At 38.4% G+C, this 26,533-nt stretch overlaps 1 protein-coding gene across 5 annotated transcripts in view; it reads right to left on the bottom strand.

Moving 5' to 3' along the window:
* snu (ABC-type transporter snustorr) overlaps positions 1-26,533 on the bottom strand; it is a 152,262-nt gene that overhangs the window by 20,795 nt on the left and 104,934 nt on the right. For all 5 annotated transcript variants that reach the window (XM_028323186.1, XM_028323185.1, XM_028323187.1 and 2 more), the window contains 3 exons: positions 24,511-24,629; positions 19,700-19,818; positions 18,765-18,960 (listed from right to left, as the gene is read on the bottom strand). In XM_028323186.1, coding sequence (XP_028178987.1) covers positions 18,765-18,960; positions 19,700-19,818; positions 24,511-24,629 — 434 coding nt within the window. The remainder of the gene's footprint in view (positions 1-18,764; positions 18,961-19,699; positions 19,819-24,510; positions 24,630-26,533) is intronic.

Raw genomic sequence — 26,533 nt, 5'->3', positions numbered from 1 at the left:
ATTGAAGAGAGAGCTGATCAAAATCATCATCTCAAGCTCATCACAGTGACTCGCATTCATCTGTATGATGTAAATGTTGTAACGCACCCAGCTCGGATGTATTGTTACGTGTCCACTTTCACTGGCTTCATTACTATAGCTATATTATAACAGTTGCTATGCGGATAAAATCTGCTGGCAGATTTTATTTGGCAAAATAACAGAACTAGGTAATTATTAGATATTTATCGATGACATAGTGTTTAAACACGACGAGCTTGTTTGCTTCGCCTTCCAATGAGGGCTATCGCTTTTATACTTAACAGTTGGCATCCCTGGCGATTGACAGGACCTTACTCTACAGTGGCGCCATCTTGATGAGTGCAAATGCGATAGTCCTCCTACCACTTTAGCGCTCACCAGTTGGTGCCACTGTCTTCGCTACTAGCAAGTGACAGGACCTTATTCTACAGTGGCGCTAACTGGTGAGCGCTAAAACGATAGCCCTCATTCCACTACGTTTTAACTAAGTATAATGTACATATACTCAGATTGAAACTTCCTAACTAATAAAACACAATTAGGTATTATACCTCAATACCTAATCTACTGACAAAGAAGTGACTGCGTTTTTTCGCTGATTCTTCTCAGCACTCCCACGTCAATTATGTCAGACACCTATGACGGTACATAATGTCTGATGTAGAGGGCTGACCTCACTTCCACAGTACGAGAAGAAAAGGATCAAATTAGTACAGTGTGCTTACTATTGCTTACCATGTGTGCTCCAGTGTGCTCGCTAGCAACTGCGTAAAATGACATAAAATGTATGACAGACTGTACAGCGCCCCTAGCGGTTAATTTCAAGAACTAATTTAGCAATAATGTTTAATGTAGACTCATGGTAAAGCTACTCAAATAGGAGTCTGAATTCTAAGAAATAAAAAAATCATAAGAGAATGAAAGAACACCTACCATGGTAGAGTCAAAAATAAATTTAACCGTACACAAGGTAATTATCTGGTAGCTTAGGCCAAAAACCGGCTTCAATGTTGAAATAATGGCCCAAGGATTTCAATGAACATTCGTACCAAGTATGGTTACACGCAACGCCTCGATGGGCAATTTAAAGAACAATTTAAAAGTGAAATTGGTAAGAACTGGAGAAGCAACTACTGACCTACGCCACAGCCCGGGGACCAAACACTGTCATTAGATTGGATTTTTTTAATTCAGATGTTGTATGGTTTGGAATTGGTATTTGGTTCTAGAATATAATAATTTTAAGGTGGGTTTATAAACCAATGATTGTAGGTAGATCGTATTTAAAGTAAAGTATGTATTATGTTATGTCTGAGTAGTTAGATAAAAGCCCACTAAACTATAGTTTTGATTTGAGTTTCAGACACCTAACTGTACCTATGAGATGTAAAAAAGACTCAAAATTACATTAATAACTAAATCGAAATTACACAAAAATATTAGGCAGTCCATTGCTTCAATAAATGGGTCCGTGAAGTGTCACGGAAAGTATGGCAGTGGTGAGTGGTCATACTTTTGATTACCTACGTTACATAAATTCAAAATGGGGCTGGCTCATCTCTTTGGATTACACAAATACACACACATATATAAACTTGTAATTAACAGTTCTCGAAAGTGAAACCTGAGTGCGGCAAGTAAACAGAGAGATTTGAATTTTAAAACAATAACTGTTTGTATCGTAACGTTTTTTATCTAAATTCTTATTTTTGTTTCGGCTCGCTCACTGAGACGCGCTCCACGTTTTTCCGTGAGTCATGTATGTAATAATCCATAGCAGATGATCTTTATTATCTAAAAGAGACCGAAACTGTTAGGGCTTATATAGACAACAGTAATTATTTCTTGCAATTAGCTTTTATAAAGCTCTTACGTATTGCAATGATTTCATTCGCACGAAGCTTTATTTCAACCAAAAGACGTCAACTGCTGCACAAAGGCCTATCCCAAAGATTTCCTGCAGTTCCACCACGACTGGTTCTGCACTACCAGCATCCAGATACTACCGGCGAGCTTCACCAGATCATCGGCCCACCAAGTGGTCCGTCGTTGTCACTTGAGAACTCTTTACGCAAATACGCACGCACTTTCAATGCAAGAAGCATTTCGCGAAAATATTTTCCATGCAAATCTAGGAAATATTAAAACATCACTCCGAAGTGAATCATGGTGACTCAGACCCTATAACCATGGGACCGGATGGTCTTGTTTTTCTATTGTTACTTCCGTAAAATTATTGCAGTCTTTATAAAACAAAGAGTTTTCCTCTTCCTCAGAATATACAGTTAGGTACCTATATTAGGCGTTCTCAAGTACGTCCTTATTTATCATCATTTCAGCCACAGGACGAACAATGATTTCCAAATTGACCACTTGGCAGCGACCTGCATCTAACTTGGTTACGGGACTATTCCCACCTCTTCTTCTCACTGCAACTCCTGTGATGTAGACAGGATTTACAGCTTAACCGCCAATAAAACCCAACCAGTGAAGGTCACGTTTGTCCCGGGGGAAAGTTAAACCGTCATTTGACTCGCAACGAAATTAATCAGAAGAACATGGTAGGAATTCGAAGTTAAGGATCGACTTCGCTCCAGTGCAAAGCGGATGACACGTGACAAAAGTAAGTTTATTATGTACTTAGCCTTTAAGAAAATCCAGTTAGGTCAGCTAGTGCTTGAGGAATGGGAGCGGCACGCACGGGTTTTGTAGCGTCAAACGTCAGCGAGACTTCAGATCTCCTTCAGACTTATATGTTTTGTCGCATCACAATATGTCAATGTGAGCTAGACCTATGATATAAACGCCAAAAAGCCCAGATGGTTCTAATTACCGTCACCGTCAATACACAGCTTGAAAGAGCAATCAAAGTCACGTGCCAATTATTAGCTAAATCCATTCCTCGCACCAATTATGAGCCAGTTCGAATGAAATGCGGCTTGGATGTGCGCGCGCGCGTGTCGTCGACCTACACAGTAAGTAGCGAGCGGAACGTGATCTACCCAGTTGTGTTTGAACATTGATGTATGATTAGATTGCTATAATGTTTAGTTCTTACAGTACGATAGAAACAAACCCCACTCTTCCTGTGGATATCGTAATCATTTCAGAAAAATGACCTTCTTTTTGTCATAACGACAACAAACCTATACAGCGTCAGCCCAAAACTCCGCTACAAAAGTGGCGTTGTCAGTAGCATTCATTAAATCTTCCTGCGCGCAATTGTTTGGGCAAGCAGGGCACGACATCATGTGCTTCATCGACTGGGGNCGACTAGGAACACAACCACACTTGCACAAAAATTGTCCAACTACTAAAGGCTTTCCACAACGACCAGGACAATTCTGCGTGCTATGTGGCTTTCTAGAAAACTCCGAATATAGCACGCTCTATCACCCTTCGATGTCATAATAGGGCGAACATAAGGCTCCTCGACTCATCTATTTTTTTATTTTTTTTATTTGTGTTGAGCGGCTATTCTAGTTCAATAAAGTCCTAGTATCACTGCGACCGTTATCGATCTATTGTGATCGCCGCTGTTTTCCTTACAGTTCGCCTCCGAGTCCTGCATCCATTAGGAAGTGCAGTATCTTTTGGGGGGCGATATGTTTTACATCTTGTGGGCTTAGGATGTGTTTGCCCAGGTGTAAGCTCCGCTTGCGCATCAGAGGTCCGCAGTCCGTGAGCATGTGTAGTGGCGTTTCATCTGCCTCTTGGCACATCCTGCACGTTCTTGTTTCGGACAGTCCCATAGTGGACAAGTGCTTGTTTCATCGACTCATCTAACCAGAGAGAGGAGTGTAGACCAAATCCTGCTTGCCTCTGGTAAATTAGAGAGGGTCATGTTCCTGTAGCGAAGACCAAATAAATGTGATGATTATGATATAATTAGTTGCTTAGCCAGAACAAGCCTGAGAAAACGAGAGGCGAGTACAGCTAAAAATAAGTAGGTACCGCTAGCGATTTTGCAACTGCGACGGGCGATCAGTGTGCTTAGAGCGAGTTTACACCAAACGTCATCGCTACTTAGCGACTGTGTAAAAAACTTACATGAAATGTAGACAGATTTTTTTGACGCGCTCGCAAGCGACGACGTACAATGCAAACTCGCATTAATCACACTGCACTCTAAACATGTCATTGAAAAAACATTGATGAACATTTTACATGGCATTGCATTGTCTCCATCGATATCCTTTGTAAATATTTAGGATCAAATATCAAATGTCCGGCACAAATATTAGCAGAGACCTCATCGAGTTCGCATCTCTGTTAGTAAATACGCCGTTTTAAAAGAAAAGTGCATTTTCATGTACCTGTTTGAAACCACTAAGTGTATTATTAAATTGTTGTGACGAGACACGAGATGATTGCCGGTTGCCTACTGTGATACACAACATCTTTTGAGGTTCTGAGAGGATATTACAGTATTGTAGTAATGAAATATTCTTCAATCTGAGTGTGAGAATTGGATCAAAAATGTAAAGCTCTCAAAAAGCCTTTAAAATTCATAAAATTTTGGAGGGAATGTAAATAATACTCGTATGTACGACAACATATCAATCTCTACACTGTGGCATCTTATTCACTTTTAATACGTGCTATTTTACTACATAAATGAGTAGCATGATGTGCTGTTGACTGTACTAACACAATAATCGAAGATAATTCTCTGCAATTGACCTGTATTTGTCTAGCAATTTGAAAACAGCTATGATAACTGGACCAGATTTCCTGTCCGGAAAATATTTCCTATCATAATCAAATGCTAGAGATACTCGTACATTGAGTGTTCATGCGCATACAATTTTTATATTAACTGAAGTTGCTGATATAACTAGGTATTTCTTAAAGCTATTTATTACAATAAACAAACTGACACTCATATAATTTGTGCGGATATAACTAATATGGTTAAGTTGGGAAAGAAATGAATGTAAGTATCTTGTTTCTCTAAGATCACCTGTATTTTGTGAATCAGTTCCTTCCTCGATGCGACTCTATAACCCCCTAATTCATGGTAAAAATAGGTAACTTTACTAGGATAAATGGTTTATTATAAATCTAGCGTGTGTATATGTATATGATAGAGACGTTTTCCTACTACACATTCCGCCCTTTGAAACTAGTGCTAGGCTAGTAGAAGTTGCAACATGACTTATATAACACGGTATACTTTACTCGCCCGATGATCGGTACTTATACTAAACGGCCAATCATGTCTAAACGTTTTCATTGCAATAATATGTATGTAACGCAATGCTCTCGTGGTTGCGGACGACATATTTATCTTCAATTATTTTTATAACTAGTTATTAATCGAAAACTAGTTACTGGTACAGGTTCAATTAAAACATTATAGTGGTTAGTGGTAGGGCTTGCGCTAAGTCTTGATCCATGTATCCATCTTTAATACCACATTTAAAGCAAATAAATGATGATTCTGATTCCCTAAGTCTGTCGCCATAACCACAATGTTAAAAGCATTGCTGTGTTTCGGCAGTTAGAGGTAAGATAGCCATCTTATTTCTAACTTCCTCTGTGGTTGAAGATTCCGGGTGAAGCTTCCACGTTTGGCCTTATCATCATTTTCCATTTGGTCAAATGCAGGCCAGGAGCTTCCATATTGAGGTTAAAGAAAAATCTACCAGTATCCACATAGGTAGCAGTTTGGTTATAGCTCATAGTACCAATTTTTAGTTTTTGTAAGGAACCGCACTCTCTAGCGAATCTGTAACGTAAACTCACGGTAGAGCTACAGTGGATCCAAGAAAACAAAGATATCTATTGGTATCCTACAATAATTGTAAAGATTACAAAACCTCATAGTAATGGTAGTATATTAAGTGTAGAAAGACTTATGTAACCAAAATAAATACGGCCTCAAGGCTTTCATAACAAAACTATTAATAGAACGCGGACGTTTAATAATATCCTCTGGAAAGTTATTACTATATCCTATTAACATTTAATTTCAAAGAGCAACAATTCCTTTTTGAGTCTTACCTACTTATGTTATTATTAAATTATCGATTCAAACGAACATTCATTTCGCGAGACACTGTCAATTGATTTCCTATGACTCTGTTTACAGAGACACTGCGCAGTTTATCTAATAGATAAAGTAAACAGTCGGTTCTAGGAGTCTATAAGAGTATTTATATGCTGGTTAAACTATGTAAATTGTCACCACGTTTCCTCTTTAAGTTAACTTGTATCTAGCAAAGTAAGTGCAAAATATAATGCAGATCTTTACACTTAAAAGATACAATTTGTACGTGAGTTTAAATGGAAACTACAAGTACTTCGCTTCTGCTACGAAATTCGAAGCTTAACTTCGAACTCTTCCTATGTTCTCCTGTTTAATTTCGTTGCGGGTCCAATGACAGTTTAACTGTTCCACGTTACAAACTTGACCCTCACTGGTCGGGTTTTTATTGGAGGTCAAGCTGTAGATCCTGGCTACACAGGAGTTGCAACGAGAGGTGGGAATAGTCCCGTTCTGCCATGAAAGTTACATAGGCTTAGCTCCTAAGTACAACATTGCCTTACAAAATAACACTCAAAATAAAGTGCTTGTAACGACACATACACTTTTTGTCATTGCCTCAACTCCGTGCTTAGGTTAATCATTTGTACGCCACTGATGTTAAATGACGTAGGAGGATTAAAGTGGGTTGTTAGTGCCGATTTGATTATTGCATTTGCTACAAAAACATGTACATCTTTTTTGTAAGTACAGCTAAGTAACGATTTTTACATCCATTAACTACTATACATATGTTATCCGTTGTCTAGTACCCATAGTACAAGCTTTGCTTAGTTTGGGACTAGAGGCGCGGTGTAAACTACATATAAAATGCTTTGTCCTGAACGACTGACTGACTGACGGATCAACGCACCTGAAACTTGGAAGGTAGTTATCTTGTATAACGTAGGCATTCATAAGAAAGGACTAAGCAGAGCATGCATTATGGTTTGTTAGATGCCATATATATTTATATTCATACCCGTATAGTATTAAGTTATAGTTTATTACATACGAGTATAATATAAAATATTATACTCGTATGTAATAAACTATAACTTTATATGGTAAAGCTTTTTATTGCAATTTACTCATTGATTTTGCTTTATGTTTGTTTTTATGAGTACTTAGATCTTTATTATTAGTTATCAACATCTTTAACAACTCGTGCATTCTGGAGCCACGACACGTGGACGATTTTTAGTTGGCCGATAGTTGGGCCCGATTTTAATTTGTATGAAGAATCGGCCAAATCAAATCGGTGTAATGTGCGCACTTCCATACATGCCCATACTGATCAACTGCCCGACTAAACTATCGGCCGACGAAAAATCGATGGTCTGCGCGTAGGCTTACTCAACTTATACTGCAGTAGGTTTGTTGTTTGTTTGTTGAAAATACAATAGAAAATAGATTCACCATTACATAGGTACTTAGCAGCGAACTGGCAATTAATCTTGTTAGTTAAATTAATTATAATCCGCTGAGGTAAAAGAAATCGCAATAAACTAAGATAATAATATAAATAAGCCAGGGGAAAGTTAGTTACTTAACCAATTATATACAGTTTTTTTAGTTACGGAAGAGTGACTTCATCTTTTGAGATGTGTGNGGGGGTTGTTTTTTCTATTATTAAATTTAAATGGGACCACCCTTGAAATATTACCTATACGCCAAAAAAAATTTGTTCGAATTGAGAACCTCCTCCTTTTTTGAACTCGGTTGAAAAATAGCATGAAATGTAGACAGATTTTGTTGACGCGCTCGCAAGCGACGACGTACAATGCAAACTCGCACTAAGAACACTGCACTCTAAACATGTCATTGAAAAAACATTGATGAACATTTTCCATGGCATTGCAGTCTCCATCGATATCCTTTTTAAATATTTAGCATCAAATATCAAATGTCCGCCACAAATATTAGCCGAGACGTCATCGAGTTCGCATCTCTGTTAGTAAATACGCCGTTTTAAAAGAAAAGTGCATTTTCATGTACCTGTTTGAAACCACTAAGTGTATTATTAAATTGTTGTGACGAGACGCGAGATGATTGCCGGTTGCCTACTGTGATACACAACATCTTTTGAGGTTCTAAGAGGGTATTATAGTTTTGTAGTAATGAAATATTCTTCAATCTGAGTGTGAGAATTGGATCAAAAATGAAACTCTCAAAGAGCCTTTAAAATTCATAAAATTTTGGAGATAAGTAAATAAAACTCGTATGTACAGACGAAAGCATATCTATCTCTACACTGAGGCATCTTATTTACTTCCAATAGGTGCTATTTTACAACGTAAATAAGTAGTATCAAGTGCTGTTGACTGTACTAAACTACTAACACAATAATCGAAGATAATTCTCTGCAATTAACCTGTATTTGTCTAGCAATTTGAAAACAGCTATGATAACTGGACCAGATTTCCTGTCCTGAAAATCTTTCCTATCATAATCAAATACTAGAGATACTCGTACATTGCGTGTTCATGCGCACGCAATTTTTATATTAACTGAAGTTGCTGGTAACTATTTCTTAAACCTATTACAATAAAGAGACTGACACTCATTTAATTTGTGCGGAAATAACTAATATGGTTAAGTTGGGAAAGAAATGAATGTAAGTATATTGTTTCTCTAAGATCACCTGTATTTTGTGAATCAGTTCCTCCTCGATGCGACTCTATAACCCCCTAATTCATGGTAAAAATAGGTAACTTTACTAGGATAAATGGTTTGTTATAAATCTAGCGTGTGTATATATATATGATAGAGACGTTTTCCTACTACACATTCCGCCCTTCGAAACCAGTGCTAGGCTAGTTGAAGTTGCAACATGACTTATATAACACGGTATACTTTACTCGCCCGATGATCGGTACTTATACTAAACGGCCAATCATGTCTGAACGTTTTCATTGCAATAATATGTATGTAACGCAATGCTCTCGTGGTTGCGGACGACATATTTATCTTCAATTATTTTTATAACTAGCTATTAATCGAAAACTAGTTACTGGTACAGGTTCAATTAAAACATTATAAGTGGTTAGTACAGCTTGCTCTATGTCTTGACGTGCCAGATTTAAAGAAAATAAATGATGATTCTAATTCCCTAAGTCTGTCGCCATAACCACAATATTAAATTAAAAGCATTGTTGTGGAGGTAAGATTATTTTAACTTATTTCTAACTTCCTCTGTGGTTGAAGATTCCGGGTGAAGCTCGCTTCCACCTTTGGCCTTATCAGTCTGATTTATTTATTAGTGGATCCAAGAAAAAACCTTGCATGATATCTATTGGATATCTTACAGTGATTGTAAATATTACAAAACCACATGGTAATGTAGAAAGACTTATGTAACCAAAATACGGCCTCAAGGCTTTCATAACAAAACTATTAATAGAACGCGGACGTTTAATAATATCCTCTGGAAAATTATGACTTTTTCTATTAACATTTAATTTCAAAGAGCAACAATTCCTTTTCGAGTCTTACCTACTTATGTTATTATTAAATTATCGATTCAAACGAACATTCGTTTCGCGAGAAACTGTCAATTGATTTCCTATGACTCTGTTTACAGAGACACTGCGCAGTTTATCTAATAGATAAAGTAAACAGTCCGTTCTAGGAGTCTATAAGAGTATTTATATGCTGGTTAAACTATGTAAATTGTCACCACGTTTCCTCTTTAGTTTAACTTGTATCGCAAAGTAAGTGCAAATATGATGCAGATCTTTACACTTAAAAGATACAATTTATACGCGAATTTAAGTGTAAACTACAAGTACTTCGCTTCTGCTACGAAATTCGAAGCTTAACTTCGAACTCTTCCTATGTTCTCCTGTTTAATTTCGTTACGGGTCCAATGACAGTTTAACTTTTCCCCGCTACAAACTTGACCTTGACTGGTTGGGTTTTTATGGCGGTCAAGCTGTAAATCCGGGCTACACAGAAGTTGCAGCGGTGGGAACGAGAGGTGGGAATAATCCCGTTCTGCTACGAAAGTTATTTATAGACTTAGCTCCTAAGTAGAATATTGTCTTACAAAATAACATTCAAAATAAAGTGCTTATAACGACACAAACACTTTTTGTCGTTGCTTCAACTTCGTGCTTAGGTTAATCATTTGTACGCCACTAATGTCAAATGACGTAGGAGGATTAAAGTGGGTTGTTAGTGCCGATTTGATTATTGCATTTGCTACAAAAACATGTACATCTTTTTTGTAATACAGCTAAGTAACGATTTTTACATCCATTAACTACTATACATATGTTATCCGTTGTCTAGTACCCATAGTACAAGCTTTGCTTAGTTTGGGACTAGAGGCGCGGTGTAAAATGTCCAAAGATATTTTTTTACTTAATATTTTTTATTTTTTTTTATTTTATTGTCTCATAAAAGTTACATCGATTTTACTTAATACTAATCTGCCAAACTGCATAACAGTTTGTCGGCAGTCGTTCTCGTGCTAACTGTTATAAGTGTAACTTATTGTACATATTAACTAAGTAATAATACACACATGCAAATTGGTTCCTACAGTCGCCGGCACATCAGACAAGACACTTCCAGTGTCTAGCCTGGTGCGCCGGTCGCCTGCACATATAAAATGCTTTGTCTAATCCGCTGATCGTAGAGACCTGAAACTTGGAAGGTGTGTTATCTTGTATAACGTAGGCATCCATAAGAAAGGACTAAGCAGAGCTTGCATTATGGTTTGTTGGATGCAATACGGGTATGTAATAAACTGTAACTTTATATGGTAAAGTTTTTATTGCAATTTACTTATTGATTTTGCATTATGTTTGTTTTTATGAGTACTTAGATCTTTATTATTAGTTATCAACATCCTTCACAACTCGTGCATTCTGGAGCCACGACACGTGGGCGAAAATGTTCAATAGTTTTAGACTAGGCGCAGACCACCGATTTTTAGTTGGACGATAGTTGGGCCCGATTTTAATTTGTATGAAGAATCGGCCAAATCAAATCGGTGTAATGTGCGCACTTCCATACATGCCCATACTGATCAACTGCCCGACTAAACTATGGGCCGACGAAAAATCGATGGTCTGCGCGTAGGCTTTACTCAACTTATACTGCAGTAGGTTTGTTGTTTGTTTGTTGAAAATACAATAGATAATTAACTTTTAAAAAAAATAAAACCGACTTCAAATGCGTGAACACAAAAAAAAAACTAAAAATTAAAAATATTGCGTATAAAAAAGTTCATCCCCAATTTTCCACCCTTGGGGGTGAAATATTTTCTTCAAATTCGCATGAAACCACCCTTTTGATAATACCTATTCAACAAAAAAATAATCGTTCAANGGGGGGGGGGTATAATAAAATTAACTTATCATCATCAGGTCAATTAGGGCTTAGATTAGATTGTCATCATTGTTTGGTCTCTACTACAGGAACAAGACACAATCTTCTCCAATTTAACGGCGGCAAATGGAGGATTTGACCCTTAGTCGCCTTTACGACGGGGAGAATGTGGTTGGGTCTATTCTACTCTGTTGGAATCACGTGGCAAGATTATTTGGTTTGATTTTTTCCTTCGTGTGCTCTTTACTTTTTATATGTCTGCTGAAAAAGACGCTAATAAATTTTGGTTTAAAAGTCCCTTAATAAGGTTTTTATTTACAGAGAATTTTGTCAACAACCATGTACTCTTGATTTTAGCAATTTTGCGGTCTAAACATAGCCCGACATATATGATAGTGATCGACAGGTCACTGGTTCTCCTGCAGATCTCATTTCGATCACGCAGGAAAACTCTGAGCATAGTACGCTCCACGCACCTGAATGCGGGCGGCGCAGGACCGATTGTGGAAATCCTTGGGGGAGGCCTTTGTCCAGCAGTGGACGTTATTTGTCTCAAACGATGAACTCACCTTTTGTCCCCGGCTTCCCTCCTAGCACCCATATCTCCCCGCTGTTGAGGGAGCGCCGGCCGACTATACAGGAGAGGAGGGTCGTCTTGCCGCACCCTGATGCGCCTAGCAGGCCATATCTGCGGACAAAAGGTCAATCAGATATACAGATTGGAAGGTCAAAGGACAAACCTAAACTGAAAAGATAAACAAGTAAGTTTTGCAGGGCAATCGAATACCGCACTTACGCCCGTATTCACAAACGAAGCAGCAAATCGAATGCACAGCGTTGAATAGAGCTCTGTGGTTGGCTCGTGTGTCACCCTGTGCGTCCACGAGCACTGTAAAACCTCATAGAGGTTGTGAATACGGGCGTTAGCGTCTCGATTTGGCCATTGTACGCGCTTTGTGGATTATCTTCCTACTCCAACCAGTCCAGATCCCCCAGAAAGCAAACAGCCTGTCTAGGCCGCTACAGGCCTCCTGCAGCGACGCTGGTGATTGGAGAATTTGAGCCAAAAAGATGAACAAATGTCCAACCATTTTTTTAAACTATCCCACACATTATTTTTTTATTATTAACTGCAGCACTGTCAAAACTTAACCAGATCAAAATTAATCTAAAGGTAATGAATACAACAACTAATCCACTAAAATTAAAAATAATTTGAGTTGTAAAATTATTAATCGACTATCAAATTGTTATTACATCCTGCTAGTTCTTATTACAAACGATTACAAAAGTTGTTCCTTAATATTAAATCAATTTTCCTCAAAAATTAAACTACTTTATGTCACCTAAACTAATACACTACCTTAGAAGTGAGGCAATAAGAATAACAAGGTATTTTCCTCATTCGTCATTTATTTAAGGTTTTAAGTAAATTGTTTTAGACTACCATCAATTTGTGGGACATAATACTAACATTTCCGTTAACCCCGTCAGCTAAACTATACTCAAAACTAGCGGCCGCCCGCGAATTCGTACGCGTGGATCCCGTTTTACCCCCTTAGGGGTGGAGTTTCGTAAAATCCTTTCTTAGCGGATGCCTCGTCATAATATCTACCTGCATGCCAAATTTCAGCCCGATCCGTCCAGTGGTTTGGGCTGTGCGTTGATAGATAACTATGTCAGTATGTCAGTCACCTTTCAGTTATATACAATTTAGATTATTAACCAATCGACAAAGCTCTCAGAATTGCCAAAATTAAGTGGCAGTGGACGGGGCACAATGCACATAGCTCGTAGAGCTGTAATGGCCGCTGGGGCGGAAAAGTTCTCGAGTGGCGACCATGGACCGGAAGACGTAGTGTGAGGAAGCCTCCCACTAGTTGGACCGACGATTTGGTTGTTTATTAAATCAGAAATAATGTTGGATTGTAATGGTGAAAGAATTTTTCAAATCAGTTCAGTAGTTACGGAGCCTATTCAATACAAATAATAAAATCTTTTCTCTTTATAAGATTACTTAGTTACAATATAACCACATAGTAGCAGAGGACTACTTTGTGTATCTTTCTTGGAAAATTCTCGTCGAGATTTCAATGGAAATTATAACTAGTAATTGTCATTCTAAGAATTTATTCCGGACTGAGGTTAGTTACTGTATTTCTAACAAACTTGGGTTTTATAAACCTTGGTATTGAGTCATACCTACTATTTGCCACTCGTCAACAAGGATCAAACGCAAAATATGGAAAAATTTTCGATAAATTAATTTTAATTTATAGGTTTTCGAGTTCAAAAGAGATAGATACACCAAGTCTAACTAGAAACTAGACACAATATTAAATCTCATGTATTCCTGTTGTCCCCACGATTCTTGGTGATTGGTTTTGTGACTCTGGTACTTTTAATTCCCTTTATCATCTGCAACACTTGTCCAAAATATTCTTCTCTACGAATAATTTAACGCAATGGGGACAACAGTTAATACTGTGTCAATAAAGTTTTTCCTATTTTATTCTAAAGTATCTATAATAGAAAGGGTTCTAAACTCTAGCACCTGAAGTGTTGTGACCTGCTGGTCTATTCGTAAACACGATAGACGAAGGTACACACTGACTGCTACAAAGTACCACCACTACTTAGACTGGCCAATCTGGCCATGATACAATCGTTACAATTAATTAGAACTGATTACGCCTGTAATATCCTACAAATAATGCGAAAGGCATTCAGTTTGTCACCATAATAGATGAATTATCGGATGTTGTAACATTTCTTACATGTTTATAGCTTCATCAATCCAAATGTGATGTTTAAAGTATACGTTTACGCAGTGCAAATTGCGCTTGTTCCAACGAGTCGCACCCAAACTAGTAAAACTGTTAAAAATCTTTGAAAAATATTTAAAACTAGTTGCGCCCGCGACTTCGTACGCGTACAAAACAAACTCTTCAGCTTTATAATATTAGTGTAGATTTAAAGGCAACAAAGAAAAAAACAATTTATAGCAAGTTTAGCCAAACAAACGCCAATTTTATTCATCATTTATTATATTATGTAATCCAAAACTAAATAATTATTAATCACATACAGCCCAATGCCAGGAAATCCAAAGACGGATGTCCTTGATTTGATCCCTTCTTGTATGGCACTCATACAAGACAACAATACTACGAATACCGGGTGTCGAATGATTAACGTTAAGCTCTCGGCTAGCTAGAATTCTAGTAAATAGGAATCGGCTATTAATCTTCTAGCAATGTAGTAGTTTCTTGAAATAAGTAAATAAATATTCTTGGACATGAATGGCGCCATCCAGTTTTGAACTGAGCAAAGCTATGGGTACTAGAAAACGGATATAATAGACATCAGAATTAGTAATTACATTTTTTAAAATCCCTCGTGTTACAATAGTTCGTTCCATAATAGTCCAGGGGCGATGGGGGTTCGAACCAACGTTCCTCGAATATCGATTCGGCCAGTCCGACACCGATACTATTGGACTATTGTCGCGATTTATGGATACTGTATCATATCACATTCACCCTGTATAAACCGATTTATTCAACCCACTAGATTATTGTTTGCGTATCGGAGCGTGGTATGTGGGGTAACTAGTTCGCTTCCCAGCGGTAATTTATGTTAGTTGGCCAAGTGATAATTAGGTTCGGGGTTCGTAGATACATAATTCCTCAAGCGATAACAAATAACAATTCTTCAGCAATGAGGGTTAACGTTTTTATACTCAACAATTCAGAAAATATCTGCTTATAGTCTTCGAACTGATCGCATGATAGAGAAAAGAAAAAAAAAACAGTTGTCAACACTGGATGGAGATTGAAATGACCCTACTCTACAGTGGCGCCATCCTAGAGAGTCCAAATTCGGTAATCTTTCTACCGCTTTACCGCTGACCAGTTTGCGCCACTGTCTTCGCCACTTGACCACCACCCTTCGTGACTTATGACAGTGACCTTACTCTACAGTAGCGCCAGCTGGTGAGCGGTAAAACTCTTTCATTGTAGTTGTGAGTTTCAATCCCGGCAAATGTTACAGCATTGGTTGGATGGAGGTTTAATATTACAGCATGAACTTTTACTTGTTTCAAATCTAATCAAATGTTTTGTTTATGTCATAACTAGCTGACGCGGCGAACTTTGTTCCGCCTTAATGGCAATAAATAACGGGATAAAAAGTATCCTATGTCCTTCTCCTGGCTCTAAACTACCTCCCTGACAATTTTCAGCTAAATCGGTTCAGCCGTTCTTGAGTTATAAGCGAAGTAACTAACACGACTTTCTTTTATATATATAGAAGATTAGCCATAACTATATCATCCAATCAAAGTTTTTCAAATCGTCACAAATTGCATAATAGCCGATGGTGAGTTTCATTGTTTACGTAGAAGTTGCTTCTACTTCATTGAATGCCACTAGAAATTCTTATTAGAGGTCGGAACAAACCTACAATTATCTCGCGGAAGCGTGGAAAATTTTATAATTTTCTTGACGTCACAGCATTCTTAAGGAAAACTATCTATTCGCTCCTTATTCAGGTGTCTGTAAGGTCTAAGTACACAATGGACACTTTAATATGGCAGAGGTTAATAATCTTTTCTTATGGTGTCCTTGCGAGCGGAGCCAGGTGCTTCCTTATAGCAAGGGTTAGATGAGACAAAAGAGCGGGAGGTTGACCTTTGTTGGTGTCAAATGATTTTAGCCTCTTTGGAACTTTTTCAATATGTCTTCCAGAAGTTTGTAATTTGTTTACCTACACAGTTACAAAATAAAAGCCAAAACAATAATAATTTAAAGAACGTGTATGTAAATAAGATTATCTTTTATAAACATATTTTTAGTAAGTAAGGGTAAGACTAAAAAAGGTTAATTACCTACTTAAAAAATGATTTTTTATGTGTGGTGTACCTCCAAAAATTTTGGATTTCCCTTCGTTTACCTTGAACACAAAAATTTTGCGGAACACTGGATAGAGTATGTCCAGTGTAGAGACGATATGAAATGAACGATAATGTTCTGTATTAGTACCAACGACGGGAAGATTAAATTCTGCAACTTTTTCGTGAAAAATACTATATTTCAGGAGTAGTGGAATCGTATTCATTTACAGAATATTTGTAAATCAACGCTCCATGTATAAATGAATGCAACACCAAACTTGTTTTGCAAGTCTTGGCAAATTGAAAACAAAAATTACTGGTTTGAAATAACTAAGTATTTATTTGTTATTTCAACATTCAACGTTAAGGATATTTATTATATTGCAACTGTTGAATACTTGGTGGATTTCCACAATGACCGGTCCTGCGCTGTCCACATCCAGGTACTTCCCGCGACGTTCATCAGATCGTCGGTCCACCTACTGGAAAGCCTGCCTAGTGCCCGCACAACGTCTTTTTAGCCCGTGGTTGCCACTCGAGAACTTTTCTGCCCCAGCGGCCATCAGCTCTATGAGCTCGAAGGACCATGTCGGAGACAGTGTGAGGTGTGTGATGTATGATGGACTGATGTCTGGCAGGTCTTGGTACAGGAAAACACCGTAATTTGCAGTTATCACAATAATTATATTCAAGACACCATTTTAACACCGACTCCACGTAAGATTGCGTACAAGAGTGTTGCCATTGGCAAAAAATATAAAAAAAAAAACATTTAATGTTGCTTGCAACAATGCCCCAACCACTGCCGCTTAAGATTGGCAATTGTACGGGCTATGTCGGTTACTTTACTTCTTACTACTCCTCAATTCTGATTCCATCACACAGGAAAACTCCGTGAAAAGCACGCTCCATCGCCCTTTGGGTGACCTTAAGCCTTCATTAAAACAGTGACTGTAATAAAATAGGGCACATAGTACGCAGAACTGATGGTCGATGGGGCAGCAAGGATCTGGAGTTCCACCCACAAGGTGGACTGAGGTGAGGACCTCGTAAACGTAGCAGGAAGGCGCTGGATGCATGCCGCTACTAACCGGCCATTGTAGAAATCATTGGGGGAGGACTATGTTCAGCAGTGGACGTCCTATGGCTGAAATGATCATGATGATGTAATACAATTAGTACTCACATTGTGCCCTTAGCGACTGTCATGTTGAGGTTACTTAGCACGTGGTTGGGCCGCTTGTTGGACCCGTAGTGCTTGAAGGCGTGTCGCACGCACACGGCCTGCTGACGCTTCTGCCATATCTGTCAACAATAACGAACCTGTCAAAATATACTCTCGTGTAATGGCTATGCTCACGTGACATTGGCAAACGTGCAAACACAATAGCCATAGAGGAGAAGAAGAAAAAGAAAACATGAGCACTTTTTGGCGCAGTCTGAATAGAAAATCGTTCGAATCGGATGAGAAATGCACTCAAATGCCTGATACGATAGTGTCGATAGAACTTGACAATCTTTGAAACAAATAATAAATACGATTGAAACAGATAAGGGTAATACTTTTTTGGAAACTTCTTTAGTTCATACTCGTAGCTCTGTCAATATTTCNGTTGAAAATAGGTTCACCATTACATAGGTACTTAGCAGCGAACTGGCAATTAATCTTGTTAATTAAATGAATTATAATTCGCTGAGGTAAAAGAAATCGCAATAAACTAAGATAATAATATAAATAAGCCAGGGGAAAGTTAGTTACTTAACCAATTATATACAGTTTTTTAGTTACGGAAGAGTGAGTTCATCTTTTGAGATGTGTGATGATGAGTCAGTGCTTTTTTTTAATATTTTTTATCAAAACTGAATACAATATTAATTTCATAATTTAGGATCTTACAAAAGATATTGATATAAGCCATTAAAGTATGTCAGCTAATGCCACATCTGTGTAAAAGTACATATGAATAGGAAATAAGTAAGTTTCTTGTACGAAATGTCTTCTTCTAATATTTATTATAGTTTAAGTATGGTTCAATCAATCGCTTTCGCATCTCGCTGGTATCTTATTTTGAATTTTTGTTTTGATAATTACTTACTATATACTATATAATACTTAACTTTATGTTTCTGCCATGAGGTATTCTTCGAAGCACACCCTTGTTCGCTCTTTCACTATTCCTGGAAGGGCACTTTTTAGGTTGTTCCAACCTGCTTTAGCTAGGGCTCTTCAAAATGGGTGCGCTACAAGGAATATCTCATTAGTAAAACAAAAAGAGAGCCGAGCCGGAAGACTTACTGTGGGCAGGCCTCCCTAGGTGGACCGACGATCTGGGGAAGGTCGCGGGAGGTACCTGGATGCGGGCGGCGCAGGACGGGTCTTTGTGGAGATCCTTGGGGGAGGCCTTTGTCCAGCAGTGGACGTCTTTCGGCTGAAACGACGACGAAAATAAAAAAAGTCGAAATCATCTGTAACTAATAACTCACCTAAGATTCTTCACCATCCTATTCTCGCTGGGCAGGTCCAAGAAGTCCAGTAAGAAGCGGAGTCTCTCCACGATCTCCCTGGTCTCCATGCCGAAGATCCAGCCGAAGTACATCATGGTCTCCTTGATGGTGAACTCGCCGTATAACGCGATCTCTTGGGGCATGTAGCCCACTCGTTTGCCGGGGACGCCTGAGCCTGGGGGTTTAGAAAAGCTTGTCATCATCAGCTCATTTATTCCATTATTACAAAAAGTTAAACGCGCGACGAACGCTGGTTGTCAAATGTCAGTTTAAACGATCAACGCCAGTTTAGCTTTTTGTAATAAGGGGGCTAGGGTTGAAATTAGCGTATCGACATCAGGTCAATTAGGGCTTAGATTAGATTGTCATCATCGTTTAGTCTCTACTACAGGAACAAGACACAACCCTATCCAATTTATCAGCGGCAAATGGAGGAATTGAGTTCATTTCCCATGGTGGGGTGACCTGAAGCTCGCATATTTGTCCCTTAGTCGCCTATCCGACAACGACAATGTAGGTGAGCCTATTCTACTCTGCACATGCCTAAGATTTATTTGAGATTATTTGGTTTGATTTTTTCCTCCGTGGGCACTTTACTTTTTATGAGTATAGTTCTGCTGAAAAAGACGCTAATATAATTTGGTTTAAAAGTCCCAATAAGGTTTTCATTTACTGGGAATTTTGTCAACAACCATGTTTTCTTGATTTTAGCAATTTTGCGGTCTAGACATAGCCCGACATATATGATAGTGATCGACAGGTCACTGGTTCTCCTGCAGATCTCCTCATTTCGATCACGCAAGAAAACTCCGAGCATAGTACGCTCCACGCGTCTGGATGCGGGCGGCGCAGGACCGGTTGTGGAAATCCTTTGTCCAGCTGTGGACGTCATTTGGCTGAAACGATGAACTCACCTTTTGTCCCCGGCTTCCCTCCTAGCACCCATATCTCCCCGCTGTTGAGGGAGCGCCGACCGACTATGCAGGAGAGGAGGGTCGTCTTGCCGCACCCTGAAGCGCCTAGCAGGCCATATCTGCGGACAAAAGGTCAATTAGATATTTAGATATAACTAATATGGGTGGAAAGTTAGAAGGCAAACCTAATCCATAATGAGTAGGTAGTAATCACCTATTATTTACTTAAACACCTAAACTGCATAGATAAACAAATGACTAACAAGTTTTTTTTAGGATCGACCACACTCTCTGAAGAGACCCCGATCACATCCCCAAGCAGGCTCTGGATTGGAACCCCCAAGGAAAACGCAAACGTGGTCGCCCCAAACAAACTTGGCGTCGCACTGTAGCAGACGAGGCGAAGAAGATCGGCAATACTTGGAGCGAGATCAAACGTGAAGCTCAAGACCGAACGCGACGGACGACTGTTGGGGACGCTCTCTGACCCATCTAGGGAACGTAGGACCTTAAGTAAGTCAACAAATTTTCAACTATCCCACACATTACATTTTTTATTATTATTAACTGCAGCACTGTCAAAGCTTAACCAGATCAAAATTAATCTAAAGGTAATTAATACAACAATATTATCTAATCCACTAAAATTAACTTGAGTTGTAAAATTATTAATGGACTATCAAATTGTTATTACATCCTGCTAGTTCTTATTCTCATTACAAACGATTACAAAAGTTGTTCATTAATATTAAATCAATTTTCCTCAAAAATTAAACTACTTTATGACATCTAACTAATACACTAGGTGGTACCTTAGAAGTGAGGCAATAAGAATAACAAGGTATTTTCCTCATTCGTCGATTTATTTAAGGTTTTAAGTAAATTGTTTTAGACTACCATCAATTTGTGGGATACAATACTAACATTTCCGTCAACCCCTGCAGTTAAACTATATTAGAAACTAGCTTTCCGCCCACGGCTTCGCGCGCGTGGACTACATTATCTACATATTTTACGGAACCCTATTTTTTTCCAAAATAAAATGTAGACTATGTTACTTGTGGATAATGTAGCTTTCGAATGGTGAAATAATTCTTAAAAACAGTCCAGTAGTTTTTGAGCCTATTCTTTACAACCAAACAAACAAACAAAGTTTTCCTCTTTATAATATTAGTGCACAGTTTTAAATAATCGATATATCCCACAAAGCTCTCAGAATTGTCAAACTAAAGTAGGCGGGACACAATGCACATAGCTCGTAGAGCTGATGGCCGCTGGGGCGGAAAAGTTCTCGAGTGGCGACCATGGTCCGGAAGACGTAGTGTGAGCAAGCTTTGGTTGTTTATTTAATCTGACACCAAGTTTATTGCAATATATTAGCTGACCCGGCGAACTAGGCCGCCTAATATGCCTATGTTCATGAGAAATAATGTAGGATTCTAATAGTGAAACAATTTTTCAAATCAGTTCAGTAGTTACGGAGCCTATTCAATACAAATAATAAAATCTTTTCTCTTTATAAGATTACTTAGTTACAATAAAACCACATAGTAGCAGAGGACTACTTTGTGTATCTTTCTTGGGAAATTCACGTCGAGATTTCAATGAAAATTATAACTAGTAATTGTCATTCTAAGAATTTATTCCGGACTGAGGTTAGTTACTGTATTTCTAACAAACTTGGGTTTTATAAACCTTGGTATTGAGTCATACCTACTATTTGCCACTCGTCAACAAGGATCAAACGCAAAATATGGAAAATTTTGTCGATGAATGATTTTGATTTAGATTTTATTGTAATCATTGAACGGGTCGGGTAAGTCGGGTTCAAAGTGAAATTAAGTCTTTAACTAGAAACTAGACACAATAGAAAATCTCATGTTGTCCCCACGATTCTTGGTGATTGGTTTTGTGACTCTGGTACTTTTAATTCCCATTATCATCTGCAACACTTGTCTAAAATATTCTTCTCTACGAATAAATTAACGCAATGGGGACAACAGTTAATACTGTGTCAATAAAGTTTTTCCTATTTTATTCTAAAGTACCTATAATAGAAAGGGTTCTAAACTCTAGCACCTGAATGTGACCTGTTGGTCTATTCGTGAACACGATAGAAGAAGGTACACACTGCTACAAAGTACCACCACTACTTAGACTGGCCATGATACATGATACAACTAATTAACACTGATTACGCCTGTAATATCTTACAAGTAATGCGAAAGGCATTCAGTTTGTCACCATAATTGATGAATTATCGGATGTTGTAACATTTCTTACATGTTTATAGCTTCATCAATCCAAATGTGATGTTTAAAGTACACGTTTACGCAGTGCAAATAGCACTTGTTCCCAACACACCCAAAATGGTAAAGAAAAAAACCAATTTATAGCAAGTTTAGCCAATCAAACGCTAATTTTATCCATCATTTAATTATTGTATGTAATCCTAAACCAAATAAATATTAATCACATACAGCCCAATGCCAGGAAATCCAAAGACGGATGTCCTTGATTTGATCCCTTCTTGTATGGCACTCATACAAAACAACAATACTACGAATACCGGGTGTCGAATGATTAACGTTAAGCTCTCGGCTAGCTAGAATTCTAGTAAATAGGAATCGGCTATTAATCTTCTAGCAATGTAGTAGTTTCTTGAAATAAGTAAATAAATATTCTTGGACATGAATGGCGCCATCCAGTTTTGAACTGAGCAAAGCTATGGGTACTAGAAAACGGATATAATAGACATCAGAATTAGTAATTAAATTTTTTAAAATCCCTCGTGTTACAATAGTTCGTTCCATAATAGTCCAGGGGCGATGGGGGTTCGAACCAACGTTCCTCGAATATCGATTCGGCCAGTCCGACACCGATACTATTGGACTATTGTCGCGATTTATGGATACTGTATCATATCACATTCACCCTGTATAAACCGATTTATTCGACCCACTAGATTATTGTTTGCGTATCGGAGCGTGGTATGTGGGGTAACTAGTTCGCTTCCCAGCGGTAATTTATGTTTGCCGGCCAAGTAAGTAAGCAAGCTCGAGGTTTGAGGTTCTTAAATACATAATTCCTCAAATCGTTACAAATTGCATAATAGATGATGGTGAGGTTCATTGTTTACGTAGAAGTTGCTTCTACTTCATTGGATGCCACTAGAAATTCTTATTAGAGGTCGGAACAAACCTACAATTATCTCGCGGAAGCGTGGAAAATTCTATAATTTCCTTGACGTCACAGCCTTCTTAAGGAAAACTATCTATTCGCTCCTTGTTCAGGTGTCTGTAAGGTCTAAGTACACAATGGGCACTTAAATATGGCAGAGGTTAATAATCTTTTGTTATTGTGCGAGCGGAGCCAGGTGCTTCCTTATAGCAAGGGTTAGATGAGACAAAAGAGCGGGAGGTTGACCTTTGTCCGTGTCAAATGATTTTAGCCTCTTTGGAAGCACTTTTTCTGTATGGGTTCATGCGGTTTGTACACAAAGCCTAGGCGCAGACCACCGACTTTTAGTTGGCCGATATTTGGGACTGATTCTAATTTGTAAGCAGAATCGGCCGATACTCGTACCAAATCGATGCACTTTCATACATCTCCTTACTGATTAACAGCCCGACCCAACTATCGGCCAACTAAAAGTCGGTGGTCTGCGCAGGCTTAAAATAAAAGAGCCAAAACAATAACAATTTAAAGAACGTGTATGTAGGGAGGACAGCACATTCTCGTTGTAATACAGGATGTACCTGTATCGATTTAACGAATTGTAGTATAGAATTATGTCCAGTGTAGAGACAATATGAAATGAAGGATAAATTTGCTTATTTTTGTAACAAATTCATTTTTAGTACCAACGACGCGAAGATTATATTTCAGGAGTAGTGGGATCGTAATGAATTATTGAATGTTTGTAAGTGAATGCTCCATGTATAAATGAATGCAACACCAAACTTGTTTTGCAAGTCTTGGCAAATTGAAAACAAAAATTACTGGTTTGAAATAACTAAGTAAGTATTTGTTATTTCAACATTCAACGTTAAGGATATTTATTATATTACTACTGTTGAATACTTGGTGGATTTCCACAATGATCGGTCCTGCGCTGCCCGCATCCAGGAACTTCCCGCGACCTTCACCAGATCGTCGGTCCACCTACTGGAAAGCATGCCTAGTGCCCGCACAACGTCTTTTTAGCCCGTGGTTGCCACTCGAGAACTTTTCTGCCCCAGCGGCCATCAGCTCTATGAGCTCGAAGGACCATGTCGGAGGCAGTGTGAGGTGTGTGATGTATGATGGACTGATGTCTGGCAGGTCTTGGTACAGGAAAACATTGTAATTTGCAGTTATCACAATAATTAGGTATATTCAAGACACCATTTTAACACCGACTCCACGTAAGATGAGTGTTGCCATTGGCAAAAAATATAAAAAAGGAAAAACATTTAATGTTGCTTGCAACAGTGCCCCACCCACTGCCGCTTAAGATTGGCAATTGTACGGGCTATATCGGTTACTTTAGACTTCCTGCGGATCTCCTCATTTCTGATTCGGTCATGCACGGAAACTCCGTGAAAAGCACGCTTCATCGCCCTTTGGGTGACCTTGAGCCTTCATTAAAATACTGACTGTGATAAAATGGGCACATAGTACGCAGAACTGATGGCCGATGGGGCAGCAAGGATCTGGATGCAGGCCGCTACCAACCGGCCATTGTGGAAATCATTGCGGGAGGCCTATGTTCAGCAGTGGACGTCCTATGGCTGAAATGATCATGATGATGTAATAAAATTAGTACTCACATTGTGCCCTTAGCGACTGTCATGTTGAGGTTACTTAGCACGTGGTTGGGCCGCTTGTTGGACCCGTAGTGCTTGAAGGCGTGTCGCACGCACACGGCCTGCTGACGCTTCTGCCATATCTGTCAACAATAATGAACCTGTCAAAACATACTCACAAAAACATGTGCACTTTCTGGCGCAGTCGGGTAAAAATTAATCTTTTTTAAAGATTCCGATTCCAAAGATTATTTTTAAATTTAAAGATTGCCAAGTTCGACATTCGACGTTTGAGTATCTCGATACAATTACAATTTGTTTTAATTGATAACTTGACAATTTTTGAAACAAATAATAAATGCGATTGAAACAGATAAGGGTAATTTTTTTTTGGAAACTTCTTTAGTTCATACTCGTAGCTCTGTCAATATTTTAGTGTTATTTTTCGTCGTGAAAATACTGATTGAAAGTGCATGAAATGTGGGAAATTCGAAGCAGTTGAACACAACTTTATTGGGCCGATGATTTGACCAATATATTCGAGTGTGACGTCAAAACTCAAAAAGATTTCAACCTTAATATTTTGTAACCTACTTATTTACTGACTTCAAACATATGGACATTGAAACAAAGACATTCAGTATGTCCAGAATTTAAGTTATCATAAATAATAATCATCATTTTTCCAGCCCTTGAAAATAAAAGATCCGGCCGCAGCCATCTTAGTAATTAAGTTATGATCATGACAAGACCTCTCGTGCCGGAATCTCATTGAATTAATTACGGAGCGATTTCTGTGACTAATCTGTGCCCTAGATTTATAAACATAGATTAGACCTGACTAGACGTAATATGATCTGAATAGCTAGTTCGGCGAATTTCGTATCTTAGTCAATTAATATGTAACATAAGGCATAAAACGGCGGAATAAATACCTAATTTATAGTTATCGAAGTTTTCATACGTAAGGCGCTGGACGCAGGTCGCTACCAACCGGGCAACATGGAAAGCATTGGGGGAGGCCTATGTTCAGCAATGGACGTCCTATGGCTGAGATGATGATGATGATGATGATGTTCATCAGGGTTCATATATTTTTATAATGGAGAGTATGTTTTAAATTACTCCAGTAGTTTCGGAGCCTATTCAATACAAACAATCTAGGTATTACCTGAAATATCTGAAAATGTGTGGAAAAAATAGCGGAAGATGTGAATACAACAACGCGCGTAAACATGGCGTAAGTAGGTACACTATGTTGTGTCTTTGTTGTACAGTTGACTAAAGCAATATTTACATCTAGGTGCAATACCCAGCCGCGGTGGTCCGAAAGCATCGACCATCAGTCCATCACGTTAGGAAATTAAAATTAGCATACAATGTCCGCTGCATGGGACTTATCGACGAAATGCAAGACGTGCGAGCATGCATTGTTTACTTCATTAGCTGCCAATTTGCAATTAACTGCAATGTTTCTATTAAATGTTCGTTCGTTTCAGTCAAATGACGTCCACTGCTGGACAAAGGCCTCCCCCAAGAACTTCCACAACGACCAGTCTTACGCCGCCCGTATCCAGGCACCTCCTGCGACCTTCACCAGATCGTCGGTTAACCTAGTGGGGGCCTGTTCACACTACGTCTTCCGGTCCGTAGTCGCACATGTTTTGATGTTTTCCAAAAGTTGCTGTACCGTGACTGGGTCCACATTATACTGCTTAAATTGTAAGGCCTAATGCGAATGTGCTAATGTGGTTAAGCAATAAACGATTAGATATTGAGTTCAAACCTCCTTAGTAATCCAATAGCTATTCCACTATTTGTTTTTATATTCAAAGTTGATCTGAAGGTTATGTTTACCTATCTACCAAACTTAAATTACATAATCGTATTACAATACGAGTATGAGGCGTTCATTTTCAAACTCGTACATTTTGGTAAGAGGTAATAATGCCTATAAGTACTTAATTTTAGATTTCTAAACGCATATAAAATTACTAGATATAAGCATAGGTATGCCATGTCCTTTCTTACGCCTTAACGTTGATTT

The sequence above is a fragment of the Ostrinia furnacalis genome, unplaced genomic scaffold, assembly GCF_004193835.3.
Source record: "Ostrinia furnacalis isolate ACB-3 unplaced genomic scaffold, ASM419383v2 OfSCF0620, whole genome shotgun sequence".
Lineage (NCBI taxonomy): Eukaryota > Metazoa > Arthropoda > Insecta > Lepidoptera > Crambidae > Ostrinia > Ostrinia furnacalis.
This window is presented reverse-complemented; position numbering and strand designations above follow the sequence as displayed.